We start from the raw sequence: 21,735 nt of genomic DNA on the forward strand, positions 1-21,735 counted from the left end.
GAGCACACACGCACCACAGCAAGAAAGTAATTCAGCCTTGTGAATGGCACCAGAAGATCTCAGAAATGACCATCTCCCTAAATTAACAAGTGAATTACAACTTCAGACAGAGAACATGTAGAATGTTTGATTCTCCCCATTGACAGAATCAGCCTCTGGAACAGGTGTTCCCTGTGTTTCTCCTTTGCTAGCAAAGCAAAATGAAACTTCTTTTCTCAAAACCATATCCTTGATATTGGATTGGCATGGGGGGCAAGAATCAAGCTTTCAGTAACAAGCTAACTTCCAGTAGTAATACTCCAATTAAATGGAAGGAGTAACACACTTAATAGACACTGAAGTTAAATTATACACATTGAATTATAGACACTGAAGATAAAACCCAGGCAAAAGAGTAAAAGGGTTAAGGAAAAAGCAGTCAATATTTTGGCCTTGTGCTCTAAGTATGACTCCGTTTTGTTTTATGACTTCATCCTGTAAAATAACTATGCCAAGTAGAAAGGTCAGGACTGGGGCAGGATGTTCTTTTCCTTTTGCTATAGAAACATTTAAGAACATGGAACTACCTAATGGGGTATTGTTTCTGTAACTAGCTAATGGGGCTCTGTTTTTGTAACTGGGGTGCCTGGGCTAACTGTGATTGGTTAGGCTTCCCGCTGCTTGACTGCACTGTCCTGCTTCTGTAACCTGGCTTGCTTGCATTGGCTGGACCCCCGAACATCCCTTTTATGGTTTTCTGGCTTATAAGAAGCGCCCTTGAAATTGTTCGGGGCTGATCAGGGGAACAGCTTTATGTTCTGATCAGCCGCCACCTGTGTGCTTCAATAAAGGCTTGATTCGATTATACGTGAGTGGTCTGGACGTCAGTTTATGAAACCCCAGACAAAGCTTTAACTATAACATAAGGTCAGCCAGGTTTCATCAAAGGATGGAACCTCTCCAAGGGCCCTGCAACTCTAGTCTAGAGTCACCTGACCTCCCAATGAGGAGACCAAGAAGACCCCAGGGAACAGGAAGCCAACCAGTGCACATTCTGCTAACAGGAGGGTCACTGGACAGGGAAATGTCCCTGATGCTTCTAAAGGAAGCCACATGTAGTCAGCAAGACTGTCACCCATCCTGGCAGATGGCACAATTGGTAGAGGAAAAGCTAAATGAGCCAAGAAGCTTCTCAAAATTTCCTGACAAATCTCAGCTGACTTTTAACAACAGAGAGGAAAAGGGCCAATTTTGACCAACTTGTTCTTAAATACCTGGCAGGAGAGTATAACCAAAACTATTTTTGGTTAATATGTTATATATGTGACTATATATTTAAAAGATAAGACAATAGTTCTTTTAATATAACTTAAGATGTACATTTGTGTCAGTCCTCCTAAAAGTAAGTAAAACTAGGAAGTTATAAAAAAAGGGTTTTGGGACGGAAGTGCCTTATTAAAACCACAAAAAGATCTCTCACAGTGACAGGTTTGTGCTGAGCCGAGTGGAGACCTATTTGTGTGTGCGCATGCATGTGGGCGGGTTCCTGATGTGATTATTATGAGCTGCTGCTCAGACTCCTCTCTGAGTTTGCAATTCATCGCTTCCAGCCTGGCGACTTGATTTTATCGAGACCTGGGAAGAAGACAAGCTTCGGCAGAGCTGAAAAGGACCTCACCTAGCGCTCCTGATCTGCGGGGTGGCTATCCAAACTCCTTAAAAGGGGGGAACTCATGACTGTGATGGTTTCCACCTCAGAAAGTTAACAGGTGCAGGACAGATGGCAATTCCAAGGGCACAGGGACAAAAACGAAAATGAGACCAAAAGATATAAGGAGAAAAAATGGGGACTTGTGAGAAGTGGAAAGTCTGGTGGTCCATTATCAGAGAATAGTATTTAACCTTAAATGCAAAATTGGGATGTAAGATCCAATCGCAGCCATTTTAACTATAGTCTTTCCCTTTGCCCTCCCCAATTTTAAAGTCGTCCAATTAGGTAGACTATGACCCCGGGCGTCTCCTCTTAGAGCAGGGTTGGTGTCGTATTAGAGATAAAAACAGGTGGAGTGTGTCCCAAGTGGGCTTGCCTTCCAGACTATGTTCAGTAGCACACCCTTCTGCAAAAATAAAGTTTGCCTTGCCGAGTAATTTTTGAACACATGCCTGATTTCTTATGGCATCCCAATATTTCTAACAGATGTGAGAATCTTACACTATAAAGTGATAAGAGTATTGTTTGAAAATGCCTATGTATAAGTCCTTGAGCAGGAAATTTTTTAAAAAGTAAAACTAAGAGGCTTAGTTACTAAAATAACAAGGAAAATAAAACAACAGTACCAAAATTAACCCAAAAGAAGAGAAGGAAAAGAAAAACAAAAAAACAGAAGCCAGACCAAAATGACAGAAATAAGAAAGCCTTTTAAAAATTATAAACATGCCCAGTGAAGCAAAATGGTCTTCTTTTTAAGTATGCAAAGATGATTTATTGTGAGGTTTACAATCACAAAAAATTGGGAACAACTTGAAAGTTCATCATGGAAGGTAAACTAAATTCAGTTCATCCTTACAATGGAATACTATGCAGTCATTAAGATTAATGAGGTAAGAGAGATGGAATGGTGTTACAGAAATATTAGCTTTAAAAAGTAGGTAATAAAGTAGGATATATGGTCTCATTTTCATTTAAAAAATATATAAATCTATATAAAGGCATAGAAAAAGATAAGAGATACAGTTACCAAGGCATTAAAAGTGATAATTTTGAAATATTAGAGTTTTGGTGATTTAAATTTCTTTTGTGCTTATTTTCTATTTTCACATGACATAAAGAATGTCAGTGTGTGAAATATCTGTTCCTCAAAAGAGAGCAGTATAGTTGCAGAGCGTAACCAGCGCTAGGTAGACAAGATGTCTCCTTCAACACTGGAAGACCTGGAATGTATTGGTAACGAGGTGACAAGACTATTCCAGCATGTTCCTGCTGTGACAGCTGCATGGAATGAAGAGACTCTCTACTTCCAGGGTTCCTTGAATGCACTCGGAGTCTTCTTCCTAGAGTGTATGACCACATTCTTGGCTTGGGCTAAGAACTGGCAGATGTCCAGCAACAGCAGGAGCCCCAAGCAGATGATGGCTGGGATGGAGACCTCAGTGACTCTTTCAGAGATGCCATAGTGAAGACAGCCACCATCGTGGGGAGGGTCAAGAGCAAGTTACTGATATCTTGTAGAACTGGTGGGCCCACAACCAACAGCCACCCAGCCAGCAGCTCCAGCCAGCCCACAGCTGTTGGGTAGCTCACAGGATCTGACTGGTAGCCGAACAACTTCAATGCGAACACCTTAGCAAACTGCAGCAACAGGGCTTTCCTCTGCTGTGACACAAGAGCAGAGATCTGCGAGAGCTTGGCCAACCCATGAGTACAAAGAAGCCACCCAGCAGGAAGCACAGGGGTCAGAGTTCTGGACCCTCACAAAATGATCTTTAAAATGGCTTCTGCACACTGTTTCTATGGATTGAATGTTCCCACAGTTCACCTACTGAAATCCTAACAATGCTATCAGGAGAGAGGGGCTGTGGGGAGGAGTGATCAAGTCACCAGGGTGGACTCTCCTAAATGCAGGTGTCTTTGTAAGAGGACATGCAGAGCCGGAGCTTTCTCTGACTCCACCACCTAAGAAACTCCAAGTCAGCCACTTGAAAACCAAGTGCCAGCCTCCTGGTCTCAGACTTTCCAGTCTCCAGAGTTGTGAGAAAGATACTGCTCTTGTTAAAACCACGTGGATTTCTATTACAAAGGCCTGAATCAAAACAATGAACACTTCAAAAAGGTTAAAATATGATAAAATGGTAACAAATGCACAGGTTAGAACACAGAGGATCAGGGTTTAAGAAAAATCAACAAAAACCAGTAAAGGATGAGAAGAGCACCTCAAAGTTCAAGTTGACAAAATCCTGCTGCCCCAAGGGCACTGTCACTCATTATGTTTAATTAAGATAAGGCATCAGATAGCATCAACACAGGAATCCCTAAGTAATAACAGAGGCAATTTTATCTTTCTGCCTGACATTTTTATTAACCGGAAGACAACTAATAATTTTTAGAAGCTGTTTCAGATAATAGATTAGACATTGTCTAAAAATTGATAATTGAGGTTAAGTGGGGCCAGATGTATGAAATGGGCTATTATAAAAATCTAAAATGATGTTACCTATCATTTAAGGTACTTCCACCTCTCAGGCTGAAATCTAGCAATAATAACTAGGCTAGGGAATACATGAACAAAGCTGCCAAATGGTTGCAAGGAAACTAGTCAGAATAGTGTTTTTGAAAATGAAATGTGTTCATAATTAGTTTATCAACCATCTGTACATTGGTATTTAAATTGTCTCTAAGCAATTATGCTTACATAATAAAATTCATTAAACTTATTTCTCCCCAAATATACTATAGACTTCATGAATCCAACTTCATCACTATGATTTAATTATCTCAACTTCTTAAATAATCCAGCCCTCAAGTAGATTTAACGTGAATAAAGACAGGCAGGCATGGCAGCACACATCTACGATCCCATCCCAGCGAATCAGGGGGCTAAGGTGGGAGGATCACAAGTTCAAGGCCAGTCTCAGAGTTTAGAGAGATCCTGTCTCAAAATAAAAGGGGGTAGGGGAATAGAGGTATAATTCAGTGGTAAAGTGGTCCTTATTTCAATCTCCAATACAAACAACAACAAACAATAAAATCTTAGCTATGCTGAGGCACAATGTTCTTGCTTTTTTTAAAGGATCTTGAAAATAGTAGCAAAATTTAATACCAACTCAATTTACAATCTTATTTTCAGAAACAGGATAGACTGTGTACAGGGATGGGCAACGTAAATCAACCTCGGCATTTCCCACACAATGCAGACCACGGGGGATGAAGTGTTAAGAATCACACAGTACACTTCGGGCTCTGGGAGCCTATAATTTCTAGGGTACGTGTAACTACTTCTAGGTACATGTACACTAGGTAAACTCTTGTATATATACATGAGGAAACATGCACACAAAAAATACTGAAGCAAGGTTCATGACATAAAAATAATCCTGGAAATCTCTTTTAAAATGCATTAATATAAAATAAACATATAAATTGTAATGTCCTCACAGATGGAGTATTAGGACACAAGACTCTGAATGGAAGACTACACAACAAAGGAAGAGGCTCCGAGCAAGGAGACCAGCAAGGAAGCTATCATATAGACTCAAACACTGCATAAAACAGCTCTAGCCAAGACTGAGTGTTCTCAAAATCCAGACAAATGTTTTAAAGTTAATGCAACAGTTGCAATTTTTCCCACTGATTACTAAGATCATTCTGCATAGTTTCACCTTGCAAAATCATTTTTACAGTCCTGCACTATAGTGGGAAGCAAGGACTGCCCCCATTCCTAATGCAAGTGTGGAATTACACACATCTACCTAAAAGGACCATGGCATAGAATTAAGGAAATGAGTAAAACAAGGATCAGTCACAGCCAATAAAATAACTTTTAGGTAATTAGATAAAATAACCTTTAGATAATTAATTTTATTGGAGGTGGGATATGGTAAGAAATTTTTATGCTGATTTTATTTAGTTTAGAGCAACTAATTAGGCAAGTTATGGCCTGACAAAGATCTGAAGGGACACTGTTGGTGTCACTGTTTTGATTATACTTGCATGCTAACTCTGTATTGTTTTTGTTCTCATAACTAATCTCTACAAAGTTACACAGTGAAGACATTTCTTTAAGCAGGCAATATAATTCAAGGGAAATACACTGCTTTATAATCATGCAGTCTTAACTGAAAGGAAAAGGCCAGAGAACATGAGAAATGGTCATCACTCTCTACAGACTGGTTCTATAGAAGAGGAATGACTTAATGTCAATGTTGGAAAGTAAAAGATTACAGTTACTTCATGATTTCTTCTTTGCTAAGTATAATGTAACTGATCTTGGCATTTTTAGTAGAAAAAATAATATGGTTTAAAAATCCAGTGTACAGAACTTCATATTCTGTTGGAAATATGAAAATAGAGCAAACAGCCTGAACCAATTAAAGAACGACTGCTCCACTCCCACAGCAGTGGACTACAGGACACTTAGTGGCAACGCTTTGTTTCTCAAAAACAAAGACCAAAAATCAAAAGAGAGAGAGAGAGAGAGAGAGAGAGAGAGAGAGAGAGAGAGAGAGAGAGAGAGAGAGAGAGAAGAAAATCAAAAAGATCTGAAAATTTAACCTGAGAATTTAGCACTGTGAAAAAAAATCTGGGCTGAAATCATTTGAGTCCAGAGTTACCAACAAGTGATGGCAGTGATAAAAGACCATGGTGGAGCCCCTTGAAAAGATTTTTTTCTGCACTCTTGCTGATGAACCTTAAAGCAATCCAGGTAGCTGAACTGTTATGTGGCACTGGTCTAGAATCTAACAAGTCAGAGCAATTTCATCAATAAGGAAGGTTATTTTTAGTTAAAAGTTCAAGTTGCTACAAATCACTGTATTCTGAAACAGATTTGCAGAAGTTTACATTCAGTGTCAAGATATACACGATATTTTACTCTGCCACTAAGAGAACACTTAACAGAGCATAGACGTGCTAACACATTTTTTGTTCCCTCTGAGGTTTCATTTCTTAAAACTAGAAGGGAGCAACAATTAGCATAAGCCAATTTTATGAATCTTGCTAAATGTTTAATATATATTATCCCTGGTCCTGTTTGGCTATGGTCTGAGTGTGTCCCCAGGGTTCATGTAGAGGCGCTTAGTGTGGCGATGCTGAGAGACAGTGGGCCCTTTAAGAGGTAGGGCCTGGTGGGAGGCACACAGGTGTCTAAGAGAGCTGCCCTCAGAAGGGATTAAGTAGCTAGCTCTCCTGGCATCACTAAGCTCTTTGGGAGTGAGCTCTTGTAAGAATGAGCCCAGTCTCTAAATCACTCTTTGGACTTCCTTTCCATAATGTAATAATCTCACTCTCATTCTGATGCCACCCACCATTAGATCCTTACCAGAATCCAAACCAAAAGGTCACCCAATCTTGAACTTTCAGTCTTCAAAACTGAGCTAAGTAATTTTCTCATCTTTTAAGTTAGCCTGCTCTGGGTATTTTGTTATAGAAACAAAAAAGGAAATAATAAATCTCTTTTATTGCTTGTAATAGCCCTCTGAGTGGTATATTATCATAATTTTATTTTTAAAAAATTAAGTGAAAAGAGTGAATTAATGTATCCAAAGTCACACATTTTAATTTTAATAAATGATGGAAGTGAAATTCAAATTTCTTAATTTTAAATTTGGCAGTTAGAAGAACTGCCCCAAATGCTTAGCGACCATCAGGGTAAAAGCAAAAGATTAAAAATTAATAAGCCTTGTAACACTACTCAAAGAATGTATTAGTAAAAGGGCTTTAGGAGTCAATCTAACCTACCTCATTTAAAACCTGATGCAAACAAAAGGGTAAAAAAAAGCAGAATAATAACGTGGTACCAAAAGTCCTAGAACAAACTCAACTGCATAAAGAATGATAAAAATGCAGGATTTGGGCCTCCAGATCAGTACTCTTTCTATAAATCATGCTGTCCTGTTTGTTCCAAGTCCTTAAAAGAAAAGGTAAATGCCTTATTACAATTGTAAAAGTACCAGCAATTCAAATTCAAAGGCACTAATGGTGAGCAATGAAACTTTTTCAAAACAGATGCCTGTATGGGTTAATTTGAAGTTAAAAATTTTACTAATATTTTTTACCACCAAGAGACCCATTTATGTGTAACTTTAAGGTTCAGATAAATATAGCCTGGCCCATGAGTCACACATTTGTTCATAAGTTGTTTACTTCCTTAAAATTAATCATAAATGCCTACAATAAAGTTGGTAAATATAGATAAATATTTACTTTCCAATTTTGCTTTCCTAAATCCACAGTAAGTTAGTTGTGCCACGAGGTGCCTCCAAGCTTACATGCACTTCACTGACATGAGGGAGCTAGAGAAACTGCCAGGATCAAACTCTACAAACTGGCTCATTTGGGAACAGTGTTACTTTTAGCATCCCAAAGCCAAGATTTCCAGTGTTCAAGTTTACAAAACAATAAAAATATCATAAATATACGTGAAAATATTTGCCCAGCTGCTCCATTAACCTAATAAGAACTAAACCTAACTCACCTTCTGTGAGAACCAGACCTGACTCACCTTTTACTGTGTTTCATTCTAAGACACCCCATCAGTCACAAATTCAAGGACAATATTTACACCTCATGCTCTTGCAATCTTACCCCTTTAATCACCACTGGGTTCTTTCCAGGCTTCCCAAGGGCTTTTTAAATGTGTCTGACACCTGCCTAGTACTTTTGGCTATTACAATTCAAATCAAGTTTTTATAAGTTCTGAAATGTCTGGGGAGGGCAAGTTAACCTGAGTGCTAACTATGGTTAAACGTTAGGGAATACACTCATAAAAACCCAAACTCACTTGAGATACAATTACTTATACAGTAACATGAGTAAAGGATCTTGAAAATTAATAAGAAAAAAAAAAAGTACACCCTCAGCACATGGAGAAGGCCATTCTGGGAAAACACTTCAAAGAATTTGAAAACAGGAATCAAATCCGAGTCAAGAAATGCAGCAGAAAAGCAAAATCCCTAAAAAGTAAGAGGACTTGGCAGAGAAGGAAACAGAATTCAAGCTATTCTCAAAAAACAGTATAATAAAACCTTGCCCACAATTCATTCATTTAGAGGGGAAAAAAGTGACATGTTTCTTCAGAACTCCACTGTAGGTGCCACTATGGCTCTTGCAGAGCATGCTACCAAGTGTGAGTGTGTAAGGGTGAACGCGCGCGTGCGCGCGCACACACACACACACACACACACTGACCACTCCCACACTCTCACTCTTCCTTATCAACTTCTCTGCAGAACCTCAAAGCCTGGTTTTTAATGTCAAGCTTTCTCCTGAGCGACAAGCCTATGTACACCAACTCCTTTTAGCTACATCTACCCTCTGCCCAGAGGCATTCTCAAACCCAATTTGTCTAAATCCCAATTCAGCATCTGTTCTCATGTCTAAATCCCAATTCACCTCCAACCTACTTCTCTTCCTCTCCAGAGTAGATTACTTTCATTTGTCCATTACTGAAAGTAAAATTTTAATCACCTTTGACCCTCTCCCTTTCTCATTTCTCACATACAATCAATAATCAAGAACTATAGATTCTGAAGGTTACCATTTCATGACATTAATTGTTTAGGTAAATGTCTCCCTCACTAAATTATGAACTGACAGCAAGGAGCCCACCCAATATGTGTTTATTTACCACATATGGAACTCAGCACACAGGAAGTCCTTAATTCTTAATTCTCTTGTTACAATTTTAAAACAATTATAAATATTTTCAAAGTGTTACAAGCATGAAATTATAATATTTATTCCAGCTATAATTAATTTTCAAAGAGAAGTTAAAACACAAAAAGTCACTAGTTTCTGTCAGGTAATTTTTCCATGAACAAGAAATTAAACAATAAAACTTTCTTCCTAATAAATTTCTTATAAGTCTAAAAGCATTCTTCTCTTTCTAAATCTGTCTTGAAAGATTCCAATGCCAAATATCATTACTATAATTCTTACCCTTTTATCTAAATAGAATATTTTCAAGTCAAGACATCCTCTTTTACATATTAGTTTTATCAACTGATATAAGCCAAACTCAAAAAAATAATAATTTATTAACATACACAGTGTAAACATATACTACCCCAACTCTAAACTGGCAGCTTGCACACATAAATAACAATGCCAAATTTAAGTAACTCTTTAGTAACTATGCAAAACTAACAACGGCTTATTAACTATTCCATTTGTCCCAAGAACCACCAGTTAACCATTAGTCAGTTTGTAATAGCCATTCAAAGTGATAAAGTTAAATATCCCTCTTTATTTAACACTGATGCCAATAACAATCAATTAATGCAAATGAGACACATAAGACAACACTAGTTGGAGAAAATAAGGGAATTTTCAAAGTTAAAACAAATCAAAAAACTTAAGGAAATTAAAGAGACACTAAAAAAGTTTCCGACTCTATAGATGGGTCCAAATGGCAATAGCCCTACAGGAAGAGGATGCAGAGCTGGGATGCACAAAAGCCTAAAAGAGGACCACATTCCTGGTTAGATCCAATGAGAAACTGCACAAGGTGAAAGAAAAAGTGGCCCAACCACCAAGGAAAGAGTGTCTAGTGCTGGGGTCCAGGTTTGAGGACAAAACTAACGTATGCTGTTAGAGTTTTCAACCGAAAACAAGCAGCTCAGGGCAGCCCCCATCCCCGTTCCCCCATGTCCTCCCCAGGCTTTTCTCAGAAAGGCACCTAGAAGACCAAGGAAGGAGGATGGGTGGGAGAGTTCTGTGCCACAGCTGTCATTCGGGAGTCCCCGCCCTCCCCAGGACTCTTCTCCTGCAGCCCAGGCAACTGCTTGCTGCTGCACACCACTCAGGAGCTGGCCGTTCAGCTTCCTCATCCCCCTGAATGTCCACATCACTAGATCTGTGATAATGACCTCAAGACATTTTTTCTCTAATTAGTAGACTTTATTTTGTAATAAAGTACAAGCTTTACAGAAGAACTGAGCAAACAGCACAAAGAGCTCCAATGCCCCTGTGAATGCTGTTTCCTCTATTATCAATCACTTACATTATATCTGTTCGAATTAATGAACCAAGACTGATACATTCTGATTAAAGTCCACAGCTTTTTCAGTTTTCCTTAGTTTTGACCTAATATCCTTCCTGTTGTTGTCCAGGACTCTATCCAGGAGACCCTAACTTTACATGTTATCTACCATACCTTTACAGCTACTGTGTCTCCTTAGACTCCTCTTGGCTATGACTGTTCCTCAGACTTTCCCTTTTTGATAAACCTTGACAGCTTAGAGGAACACTGGTAAGGTATTTACAGTATATCCTTCAACAGTGATTTGCTTAAGTTTTTCTGATGGTCAGACAGGCTTTTGTTTTGTTTTGTTTTGTTTATAAAATGAGTTTAGTTTAATAGCACTTGTGTTTCATAAATGATTGCAAATGCTTTAGAGAAGAGGCAAAACTGTGAATTACAAGACTTGAGAATAGCCCTCATTAAAACTGATGAAAGTTCAGCAATTGACACAAGTTATTTTTACTGCGTACAGCATTTTATTTTTTGTTGTTGTTGTTGTTGTTGGGGGAAGTCACGGAAGTGCCATCCTCACATGCCTCAGGGAGTGTGCTGTCGGGCTGGGGAGGTGCCTGTCAGTTCTCCCGTGCTGTGAAGCAGTTCTTCCCTCCCTGTCCACGCTGGATTCTTTGCTAGATCATTAAGCACAACTGACACTGAAGAAATGGTGAGTTATGCCCACCATGCTCTCTGCCTTTTATTAACATAATCCTCTCCAAAACCCATAACATACCAATATCACACACTGTCATACACATTATAGAAAACAGACACAGAGAACTTAGTTTAAGGTTAAAAAGCTAGAAAGTACTAGGCTTAGGAAGCAAATGAAAGCTACCTGAACCCTGGCCTAGTGTTCTTTTCACTATGATACAGGGAAGCTCAAGGACATCAATTACATACTCACAGGACTTTTCCAGCACCACTTATTCAGCTACCTGCTCTTCCCCAGGAACTTCTATTTCATCCATCAGTTTCCTGTTTCTTTGGCAGTGATAACTCTTTCTTGTGAACTCAATCAACTTACTTCTCTTACTTCTAGACCAAAGTCATGCTATTTTTTTCAGTCTTCTCTGTCCTAGAGAAACAAAATTATTTTTCAAACTGGTCCTCAGAAGCATCTTTCTAGTCTGTCCTATAGAAACGACCTAAACTACAATCCCCAATAAGGTGGTATAATTAATAAAATAGCACTAGATTCTAGTTACAGGTTAAAAATTTAAAAAAAAAATTAAAAGAGAATATAAATACAATGGATCTTGACATCTTGAGTTTGAGTTCTGAGAACAATTTTCAGTTCCATCTACCACTTCAACCTTGGAAAAGTTGCTTAATCTCAAGATCTTCTGTGTAACCCCATAACTAACCTTAAAGCATTCCGTATATAAAACAGGTGTCTGCACAGCTTTTCATTCAGTATCTGCAATTTGGAAGCTCTATAGTCTATATAACCAAAAAGCAAGCCTATCAATGAACTTGGACTTCATCTGAATTTTCAAAGTTCAGATTATCCTGTAGCTCTGATAACAGAAGGGTAGGAGACCAAGTTAAATGAATAATGGTAATTACTTTGAACTGTGCACTACTCTGAATGCTCTACTCTAAATAAACTACTGAAAACATCATGTACTTTGCAGAGTTCCTCTCTGAGACAAGTATAGAGAAGAGGATTTCTCAAAAAGTCAACGATATCCTAAGCTCATTACATTTCTTCCTCACTAATGCTACCAAGAAAGAACTGGATGGAAACCCCTGCCAGAGACCAAACAACTCTACCAGAAGCAGTGATGGCTCTTCACAAAGGAGAACAGCCCAGCTATCCAAAAGCAATCAGGCTATAGGAATACTCCAGACAAAAGCAAGAGAAGAGCAGAAGAAAAATTTCAACTCGAAAATATTCTGATGTAATGACCCAGATGACAAAATAAACTTAAGCTTATGTTAAGTGCTGAAATCTACACAAACATATCTATATATGCCAAGAATATGAGCCCACACAAGCCAAAGTGAAGTCTCCACGCACAGTACAAATATTTTTGATCTCTACTTATAAAAGATGTACAGGGGAAGCTCAAAAGTTCTTTCAGAGACTTAAAGAAAGTAAGGTTTAAAATCAATCAAAATGCTTTATCTTGGCTGAAAAGTGATCACCACTGGGGAAAGGATCAGTTTTTCCTTTCAATATGTCTAGAGTACTTTTGTTTCCCAATTGGACAGGAAATTCCACTGTACATCTGTTTTATTTTGTTTCTGATCACCTTCAAAATGTAACATTTTATTATTTTAAAAAGCTCAAAATAAATTATAACACTTGAGTCACCTTAGAAAACATCATGTATGTAATTAGACCAATTACTTTCATGTTCTCAACTTTTCATTTTGAAAATTTTAAAATATGAAGTAGAAAGCATAGTAAAATGAATATCATTGCTGATTAAAATATCCAATACTTAGATTCAAAGCTTAAAAATACTGTTAAACTACATTAAATTCTATACTGAATAAACATCCATTCAGTCAGGCATGGTGGCAAATGCCTGTAATAACAGCTACTCAGGAAGCTGAGGCAAAAAGACTGCCAAGTTTGAGGTCAAGCTTCAGCAATTTAGCAAGACCCTGTCTCAAATTTTTAAAAAAGACCTGAGAATATATCTCAGTGGTACAGCACCCCTGAGTTCCATTCCCAGTACTACCTAGAAAACAAACAAAACACATTAAATAAAAAATTAATAATTAGGATAGGCCCTGATTTCTTTTATCTTTTGGTTGTAGATGGACAGAATGCCCTTATTGTTTATTCTTATGTGGTGCTAAGAATGGAGCCCAGTGCCTCATACATACTAGATAAGCACTCTGCCACTGAGTTACAGCCCCACACCAAGATATACCCTGACTTCTGAGTTATGTATAAACCCAAACAATTAAGATAATTTCTTGGGTTCGAGTGTAGCTTGGTGGTAGCACTTGTGTAGAATATACAAGGCCTTGGATTTTCATTCCCAGCACAGTAAAAAAAAATAATAATAACACTTAATAACAACAACTTTTTAACATCATTTTTCTGTGTGTAGCCTTTTTAAAAAAATTAAAAATTTAATGAATTTTGAGTTAAAACATCAATCATTTTAAGAACAGTGAGCAAGAAAGTGCTACTTATAAGAAAACAGAAGTGCTCCTCCTTGAGATACAAGTCTAAAACCTTCAAATTAGGTCCTCATCAAATGTTTCATGTTCTACTAGACAGAAAACATTCCAATATTCTCAATATAGAATTGTGGCCTACACAAAACAGGAACGGAGAAATGGAAATGACTGGATAAAGCATAGAAATGCTAGTAGAATAGCTGTGTCCATATGGTAACAGATCAGAGACAATCAAGGTATTTTGGGGATTCAAAGTATCTCATCTTTGCACCCTTTAAACCCATGGCTGCTTCGCTATCCCTGATCAGTGTAAAAAGGATTACCTTTCATTGTAGTCACTCTCCAAGATCTTTCAGAATAAGAGATAAAAGAAACTATGTTGAAGACATTCAGAAGGAGCAAATACATCTGAATATCATTCCACATAAATTTTAAGTCATGCCAAAACCTGAAATCAGGTTTCATGCATTCCATCTGCCAATGATTTCAATATTCTATGATAGAAAACACATTTTATAATATGAAAAATTCCCTGGTGATATCCAAATACTTTATTCATCATGTGGCTTTTCTGAAATAAACTAATACTTAACAAATTTTGGTGGTATAATCCATAAAAATGAATTTAAGATTTTATTTATATGTATTTACTAACTGAATATATGATAATGTTACATAAAAAGAAAGATTAACATCTGGTCTGAAAGTGAAACTACATAGCAAGTAAAATTATATGTCTCAGCTGACACAGGGCAATGAACAAATAAAATGTACATGTATGGGTGTAGTTCAGAATAAAACCATACTATGGGGCCTGGGGTTGTGGCTCAGTGATAGAGCGCTCACCTAGCACATGCGAGGCATTGGGTTCAATCCTCAACACCACATAAAAATGAAGAAATAAAATAAACGTATTGTATACAACTATAAATTTTTTTTAAAAAGTACTATTCTCTGACTAGAAAGGCATTTCTAAAGAATATAGCGTTGTGGGGCTGAGACGGTAGCTCAGTGCTAGAGCACCTGCCTTGCATGTATGAGGTACTGGGTTCGATCCTCAGCACCACATAAAAATAAATAAATAAATAAAGATATTGTACCAACTACAACTAAAAAATTTTAAATATATATATATAGCATTGTGCTGGGCACAGTGGCGCACACCTGTAATCACAAAGATTCGAGAGGCTGAGGCAGGAGGAGCACAAGTTCAAGACCATCTCAGCAACTTAATGAGACCATAACCAACTTAGCAAGACCCTGCCTTAAAATAAAAAATAAAATGGTGCTGGGAATGTGGCTCAGTAGTTAAGCACCCCTGGGTTCAATCCTCAGTACTGCTCCCCAAAAAGAATCTAACATTTTACCATTAAAAAAAAAAAGTATCTTTTGGATTTGGAAATTCTATGTGTGTAAATGCTGAATTCATTATCTTAAATTTACAACTGACTCTTAAACAAAAAGTCTTTAGTATAATTACAGCAGTCAAAAACAAAAGAGTAGTTTTTGGTACTCATGGGTCTAAGAAATACTGAAAATCAAGATACTGTCCACCATGATTTGCTACAGTCATATGCACCAATTTATTTCTTGTCTCTGTTCCTCTCATATTATATTGTCATCTATCTCAAATAAAAAATAAACTACTTCTTAAGCAGCAACTTTACACACTCTCCTGAGGGTAGAAGTCAGTGGAGGAGGGTGGGAAGACGATGGAAGAGAACACAGCCACTAGAAAGCTGAACACCCTACCTTTATAGCGAGAAAGTTCAGTCCACTTTCATTAGCCAAAGCCTTTGCTATCATGGTCTTAGAACATCCTGGGGGCCCGTATAGGAGAACTCCTTTAGGTGGCTGAATACCCATTCGGGTGAAAGACTCTGGATGTTTCAAGGGCCATTCCACAGCCTGTTTCAATTTTAATTTGATGTTTTCCAGTCCTCCAATATCTGACCAGGACACCTGCAAAACAGAATGTTTCCAAATGTAAATTTTGCCATGTCAGAGAAACTAAGAAAAATAAAACTCATCATCAGCAAAAGAACTGTTAGGAAAAGATCCACTGAAGAATCAAGAGGCTAAACACCAAAAAATTCAAAGAATATCAAGAGCAAAACTAGGAATACATAAAATATGAGTTAGATATTGTAGAAATATTGAAGACAGCATTTTTACTTGTAAATCTTGTATAAATATTGCTTGAATGATTAAATGTACTATTAAGTCTATCTTCCTGATAGCTTTAAAAGGTAGGTTTCATCTGTCTGAAAATTATTTGAGTCAGTGATCCAAGATCTCATCTACATATCTAACTTCATACTTCTTTTTTAGCAAAATTACTTTCAAAAAAATCCTTATAAAACATTTGATTGTTTTGTCTCTGGTATGTAAGTAGAATATCTTCAGAACTCTGTTCCTTCTCTCAACTAAGAAATAACCTCCAATCTACTGCCATAACACCCCGAATGTGCCCGATCTTGTCTAATCTTAGAAGCTAAGCAGGGTCAGGCCTGGTTAGTACTTGGATGGGAGAAATAACCTCCAAAAGAAAGTAGCTCTTTAGGCTTTATTTACTTAAAAATATGCCTTACGAATAATCTACGTGCCAAATAATGTACAAAGAAAACTGGAAAATAGAACATAAATCCAGATTTTAAAAACCTTGAGAACTTAGAAACAATCAGTAACACATACCTAAGAGCCACAGTATAATGAAGAGTATACTAAGTACAACAAAAACACAGAAAAGCCTTTTCAAATTCCCAGTAAGAAAATATGACTTCCCGCTGGGAGGCAACTTGAAAGCCAACTCCTGAGTGATGAATGAGATGTAAAAACAAGGAAATGGTCAGACAGAGGCCACAAAGTGACAACATGCTCAGGAGGAGGAAAGGATGAGAGAAATAGAAATAGGATAAGACAAAGAGGATGAAAAGAAAACAAGATTTGAAGGAAGGAAATAAAAGTTGAAGCTGTAAGGTGTAGGGTCCTGAAGACTCCATGAAGTAGTTCAAGATATTCTTTGTATAAACTAAGAATCTTTGAAAGTTTTTAATCCAGAGAGCAGTATATGTGGTCTAATCTGTGCTTCATGAAGGCTTCTCCGATAGAAGATTCATCAGAGAGAAGATAGTGGTTAGGACAGGGAAGGAAGATCGAGTAAGGCCCCACTGCAAATAACCTTTAAAAACAGCTTGGATTGGGGTATAGCTCAGTGGCTGAGTCGTACAGTGATGTACAGCATGCTCAAGGTCCTGGGTTCAATTACCAAAACCACAAGAGTATAAATAAATTTTAAAAAAAAATAGACTGAACTAGGGCAACTACATGTAGATGATGGAAACACATTGGAAAGTACTGCAGAGCAATACTTTAAAAGGTTTTAGAAGTAAAATAAGAAAGAAAATGTATGCTAAACATTTCCAGATGGATTGGCAAAGAAATTATGGACCACAGAAAATATTTAGGAGGGAAAATAACTAAGAGAGATTTTTTTAAGGGGGGCTGGGGATATAGCACAGTTGATAGAGTGCTTGCCTCACATGCACAAGCCCTGGGATCAATCCCCAGCCCCACCAGGGGGAAAAAAAAAAAAAGATAGATTATATATATAAAGTTTGAACATGGAACAAGATATTCAAAAGATCAAAAAATGAGCAGTTGGAACACAGATGGCACAAATGGAGCTCTGGAAAAAAAATAAGACTATAATATTAGATCTCAGAGAGATTCACATACAAACAGTACTAGAAGCCATGAGATCAATTAAAATTACCAACCAAGGGAAGAGAGATGTGGGTCAAAGGCAGAGAGGTGGGCATCACCTACATTTTATAGATAAGAGGAAAAGAAAAAGAATGAGAAGTCAGTGAACAGGCAATTGACAAATTTAAAGGAGAAGAGAGGGACTTTGTTAATATTAGGAAACAATTCCTAATGAATCAATTACAAATGAACCTCCATAGTTTTATAGAATTTGGATATTTCTGTTTTCTACCCAGAAAGCCAGAAGAGTACCACATGATAAACATGAGATCACATTTAATTATTTCTTTTAAGTTGTCATCTCAGGATTTATTTTAAAAAGTAAGAATTATTAAATGAAAAGGCATGAATTATAGGTCTCTTAATGCATAATGGAAGTTATTATCCCAAACATTTTCTCTATTTTAAGATTACCAGCAGTAAGTCTCTCTGCAACATCATCAGAACTGAATTTTATTTTGCCTAATGGTTCTTTCTTCTTTTTTTTTCTAATTTTACCAATAAAATTAAAATTGAACTTGAGAGCAGTGCACATGAGTTTAAGGTCCTAAAATGTCCAGCAATCACTGGCAGGATCATAGTTAGTGTTTACCACAGAGGACAACTGTGTTACTCAGCTGTGCAGTGCTGAGAAAAAACAACTTGGAGAAAGATCTCTTGGTTAAAGTTTCAGAAGTTTCTGTCCATGGTCAGCCTACTCCACTGCTTGGGCCTGTGGTGAGGCAGAAGGGAGAGGCAGAACAAAGCTGCTTACTCATGGCAGCCAGAGCAGGCAGAAAGAGGGGAGAAGAGGCCAGCAGGGACAAGACACGTCCTTCCAGGGCATACCCGCTGTGCCCACTTCCTCCACATCGGCCTCATCATCACACTCTCACACCATCAGCTACAACTCCCTCAGGGGATTCACCCATCACCAAGGTCAGAGAGCCCAAGACTGAACCATTTCCTAAAAGCTCCAACTCTGATTACTGATGCACTGAGATCAAGCCTTCACACACCAGCCTTTGAGAGAGATCCCAAGTCCAAACCACTGCAGCAGCTACTATTGGTACAACCAGGCTGGCTTACTCTGGTGTTCTGACCTTTTCAAACATAGACAAAAGTTGAAAAGTCAGTATAATAAATCTCTGCATATTTTTTACTAAAATTCACCAGTTTTTAATCTTTGCCCCATTTGTTTTATGAGTAATCTCACATTCTCTCTGGACACACAAGTAATCAGTGTGCACACTGACGTACTTACTTAGTCTTTTGAAATACTTTAATTTTCTGTAGAACCTTTATAAAGTGAGCTTCAGATACAATATCACTTCTCTCTAAATATTTTAACATCTCCCTCATGAAAAAAAAATAAATATTTGGGGGCTGAGGTAATGGCCTCATAGTACAGTAATTGCCTAGCATGTAGGAGGCCTGTGTTCAGTCCCCAGCAGCAATACAAACCCCCCACACACACACACACACAAATGAAAACAACATCTGGGAAGAGAATTTTAAAGGTCATCAAAACACTAGACAACAGAAAATACAGAGGACTAAGCAGAAATGGTCAGCAGATCTGGCAATAGAATTACTGTAGAGAGTGGTTTAAGTAGATCAGTACTTCTCAGTTTATTGTCTTTTACAGTAAACTATATAAACATACACACACATGCATATATATGAAGTACACATATACTATATTTATCCGATAAAAGCAGTGTTTGTAATAACTATCACAAATATAAAACCCTTAAACTTAGTAATACTATATTATTATGATATTCATGATATCACTACTGGTTACTATGCAGTTATTATACAGCAAGAAGTAGACATGATTTACACAAGCTCTGTAAGCAGCAAATGCCCCTTCCTTGGAGCACAGGAGTTATTTATATAAACTAAGTACTGCAGCAGGATGGATAATTTCTCATGCTAATAGGTAAGTACACAATATAGATAAAATGTCTTTAGAAGTGGGTACATCCTTCCTAATCATTGATTCTTAAAAATACAATTACATGCATATAAATGGCTAGGAAGGATTTTTTCCTTTTTTTTCTTTTGCACTTCTGGAAGATCACTACGATTACAAGGTAGCATGAAGACTAGAATAGGGGCACAGGCAAGAATGTAAAGAGTCGGACCAGTTCAGAAGATTGCTACAGTAACTCAGGTAAGGTAACTCTGAAATTAAATTAACCAGCACTATAATCTGGTAATCTTCAATGTGCTGAAATTCTGTACTTAATACATATCAGCGTCTGATTTTTAAGTAGTCAATAGTCTTTTTTTCTTCAATAAGAGGAAGTTATAAACAGTCACCCCGAGACACTTTCATGAAACACACATTTTGAAAATCACTAAAATAAGAAAATCTATGTCATGAGAGATGATTTTTTTTCTTTTGTTCATTTAAACCCAGGAGTTTGTGCATGCTATGCAAGTGCTCTACCACTGAGCAATATCCCCAGACCTTTTTACTTTTTATTTTACTTTGAAACAGGGTCTTACTAAATTGCCCAGGGGGATTTGGAATCGCAATCCTCTGGACTCAGCCTCCAGAGGAGCTGAAATTACAGGTGTGCATCACCAGAAGCAGCAAAAAGTAGTTAAAAAAAAAAAAAAGAAGTGTCACTTTGATCAAGAGATGGGAAGAGCTTTTCCTCAAGAAAAATTAAGACAATCTAACCAGAAAACTGAACATTCACTTAAAAAAAAAAAAAAGAAAAAAGAAAAAAAGTCCTCTTCATGAACCTGGCAGTCCCATGCTAAGGAATTGGTCCACTTCCCTGAACAATGAAGGGATCTACAGAACTGAGAGAGAATTCTGTCTCTTTCCTGACATTCTAGGCCTTGCTTTATCAGTGATCCCTTCTCTATTCCTGTCTTAACTGTAGTCTTCACTAATCCATTAAACCCCAAGTTTCCAATTCTGCAACTGTGTCAATAAAACTGATATAATATAGGTACATTAAAATAGGTTGGAAATCATAATCTAGAGCTTTATAACTTATATTCTTATGCTTATTTATATATTAATTATATTGTTCTTCCCATCCTTCAAAACATACACTTTGATATTCTTCCTACCTAAATTTTATTACTTTTTCTTTCACCACTAAACTTCCTAAAAGATATTTAATATTCCTCTAGTCTACTGCACATATATTTTCACTTCGTACCTAGTTAATCTAATGTTTCCCAAATAGAATCTTCCCCAGCAATGACAGAAAAGGATAGTATAGATGAGCCAGGTGCAGTGGCACAAGACTGTAATCCCAAAGACTCGGGAGGCTGAGGCAGGAGGATCAAGAGTTCAAAACCAGCCTCAGCAACTTAACAAGGACCTAAGAAACTCAGTGAGACCCTATCTCTAAATAAAATATAAAGGGCCGGGGATGTGGCTCAATAGTTAAACACTCCTGAGTTCAATCCCCAGTACAAAAAAAAAAAAAAAAAAAAAAAAAAAAAACTATATAGATGAAAAGCTTAAGGTTGTAGGGAGTTAGCAGAAGTTAGTAAGACAGTCTTCTATATCTATAGTCTTTCAGGAAAAAACTGACGTAAGGTCATCTGCAGAAAGAAGCATCAATCAAACAAATACTGAATAAATGACCATTTCATATCATGCTGCTTCCTGAAAATACAATTCCAGGCAATAACTATATTGCATGGAATTTACTAAAAGGGCAGTCACTGACTTTAAACAGATGGTCAAAAAAAAAAAAAAGCCTCTTTAGAATTGATCTATGACATAGATTTGATGAACACAGGAATTACCTAGATGAAAGTAACAATAAAATGCCTTAGGGGAGAACTTTATACATACATTAGGAAAACTAACTGTAGTGTATATCGGGATGGCTAAAATTTAGCCTCTATCCTACAACAAGGGAGAAATCAAGCTATTTAATTAGGGAAATGGCAGGATGGGATCTGCACTTCTGGATGATCACTGCGATTACAAGTTAGCATGAAGACTAGAATAGGGGCAGGGGCAAGAGTGTAAAGAGTAGGACCAGTTCAGAAGGCTGCTACAGTAACTCAAGTAAGAGTTGGCAATAGTCTGAATAAAGTAAGAGCAGGGAGGCTGTAGAGGAAAAAATAAGGCAGATCAATTTATCTTGAA

General features: G+C 37.3%; 1 protein-coding gene and 1 pseudogene across 6 annotated transcripts in view; both read right to left on the reverse strand.

The window, feature by feature from the left end:
- Afg2a (AAA ATPase AFG2A) overlaps positions 1–21,735 on the reverse strand; it is a 253,129-nt gene that overhangs the window by 175,762 nt on the left and 55,632 nt on the right. For 5 of the 6 annotated variants that reach the window (XM_078022145.1, XM_078022150.1, XM_078022146.1 and 2 more), the window contains one exon: positions 15,609–15,818. In XM_078022145.1, coding sequence (XP_077878271.1) covers positions 15,609–15,818 — 210 coding nt within the window. Of the gene's footprint in view, positions 1–11,623; positions 11,791–15,608; positions 15,819–21,735 lie in introns of those variants that run through there. The other variant, XM_078022149.1, reaches the window with a different exon arrangement.
- LOC101964986 (transmembrane protein 35B pseudogene) lies at positions 2,634–3,423 on the reverse strand (annotated as a pseudogene).

Source organism: Ictidomys tridecemlineatus, chromosome 9, assembly GCF_052094955.1.
Source record: "Ictidomys tridecemlineatus isolate mIctTri1 chromosome 9, mIctTri1.hap1, whole genome shotgun sequence".
Lineage (NCBI taxonomy): Eukaryota > Metazoa > Chordata > Mammalia > Rodentia > Sciuridae > Ictidomys > Ictidomys tridecemlineatus.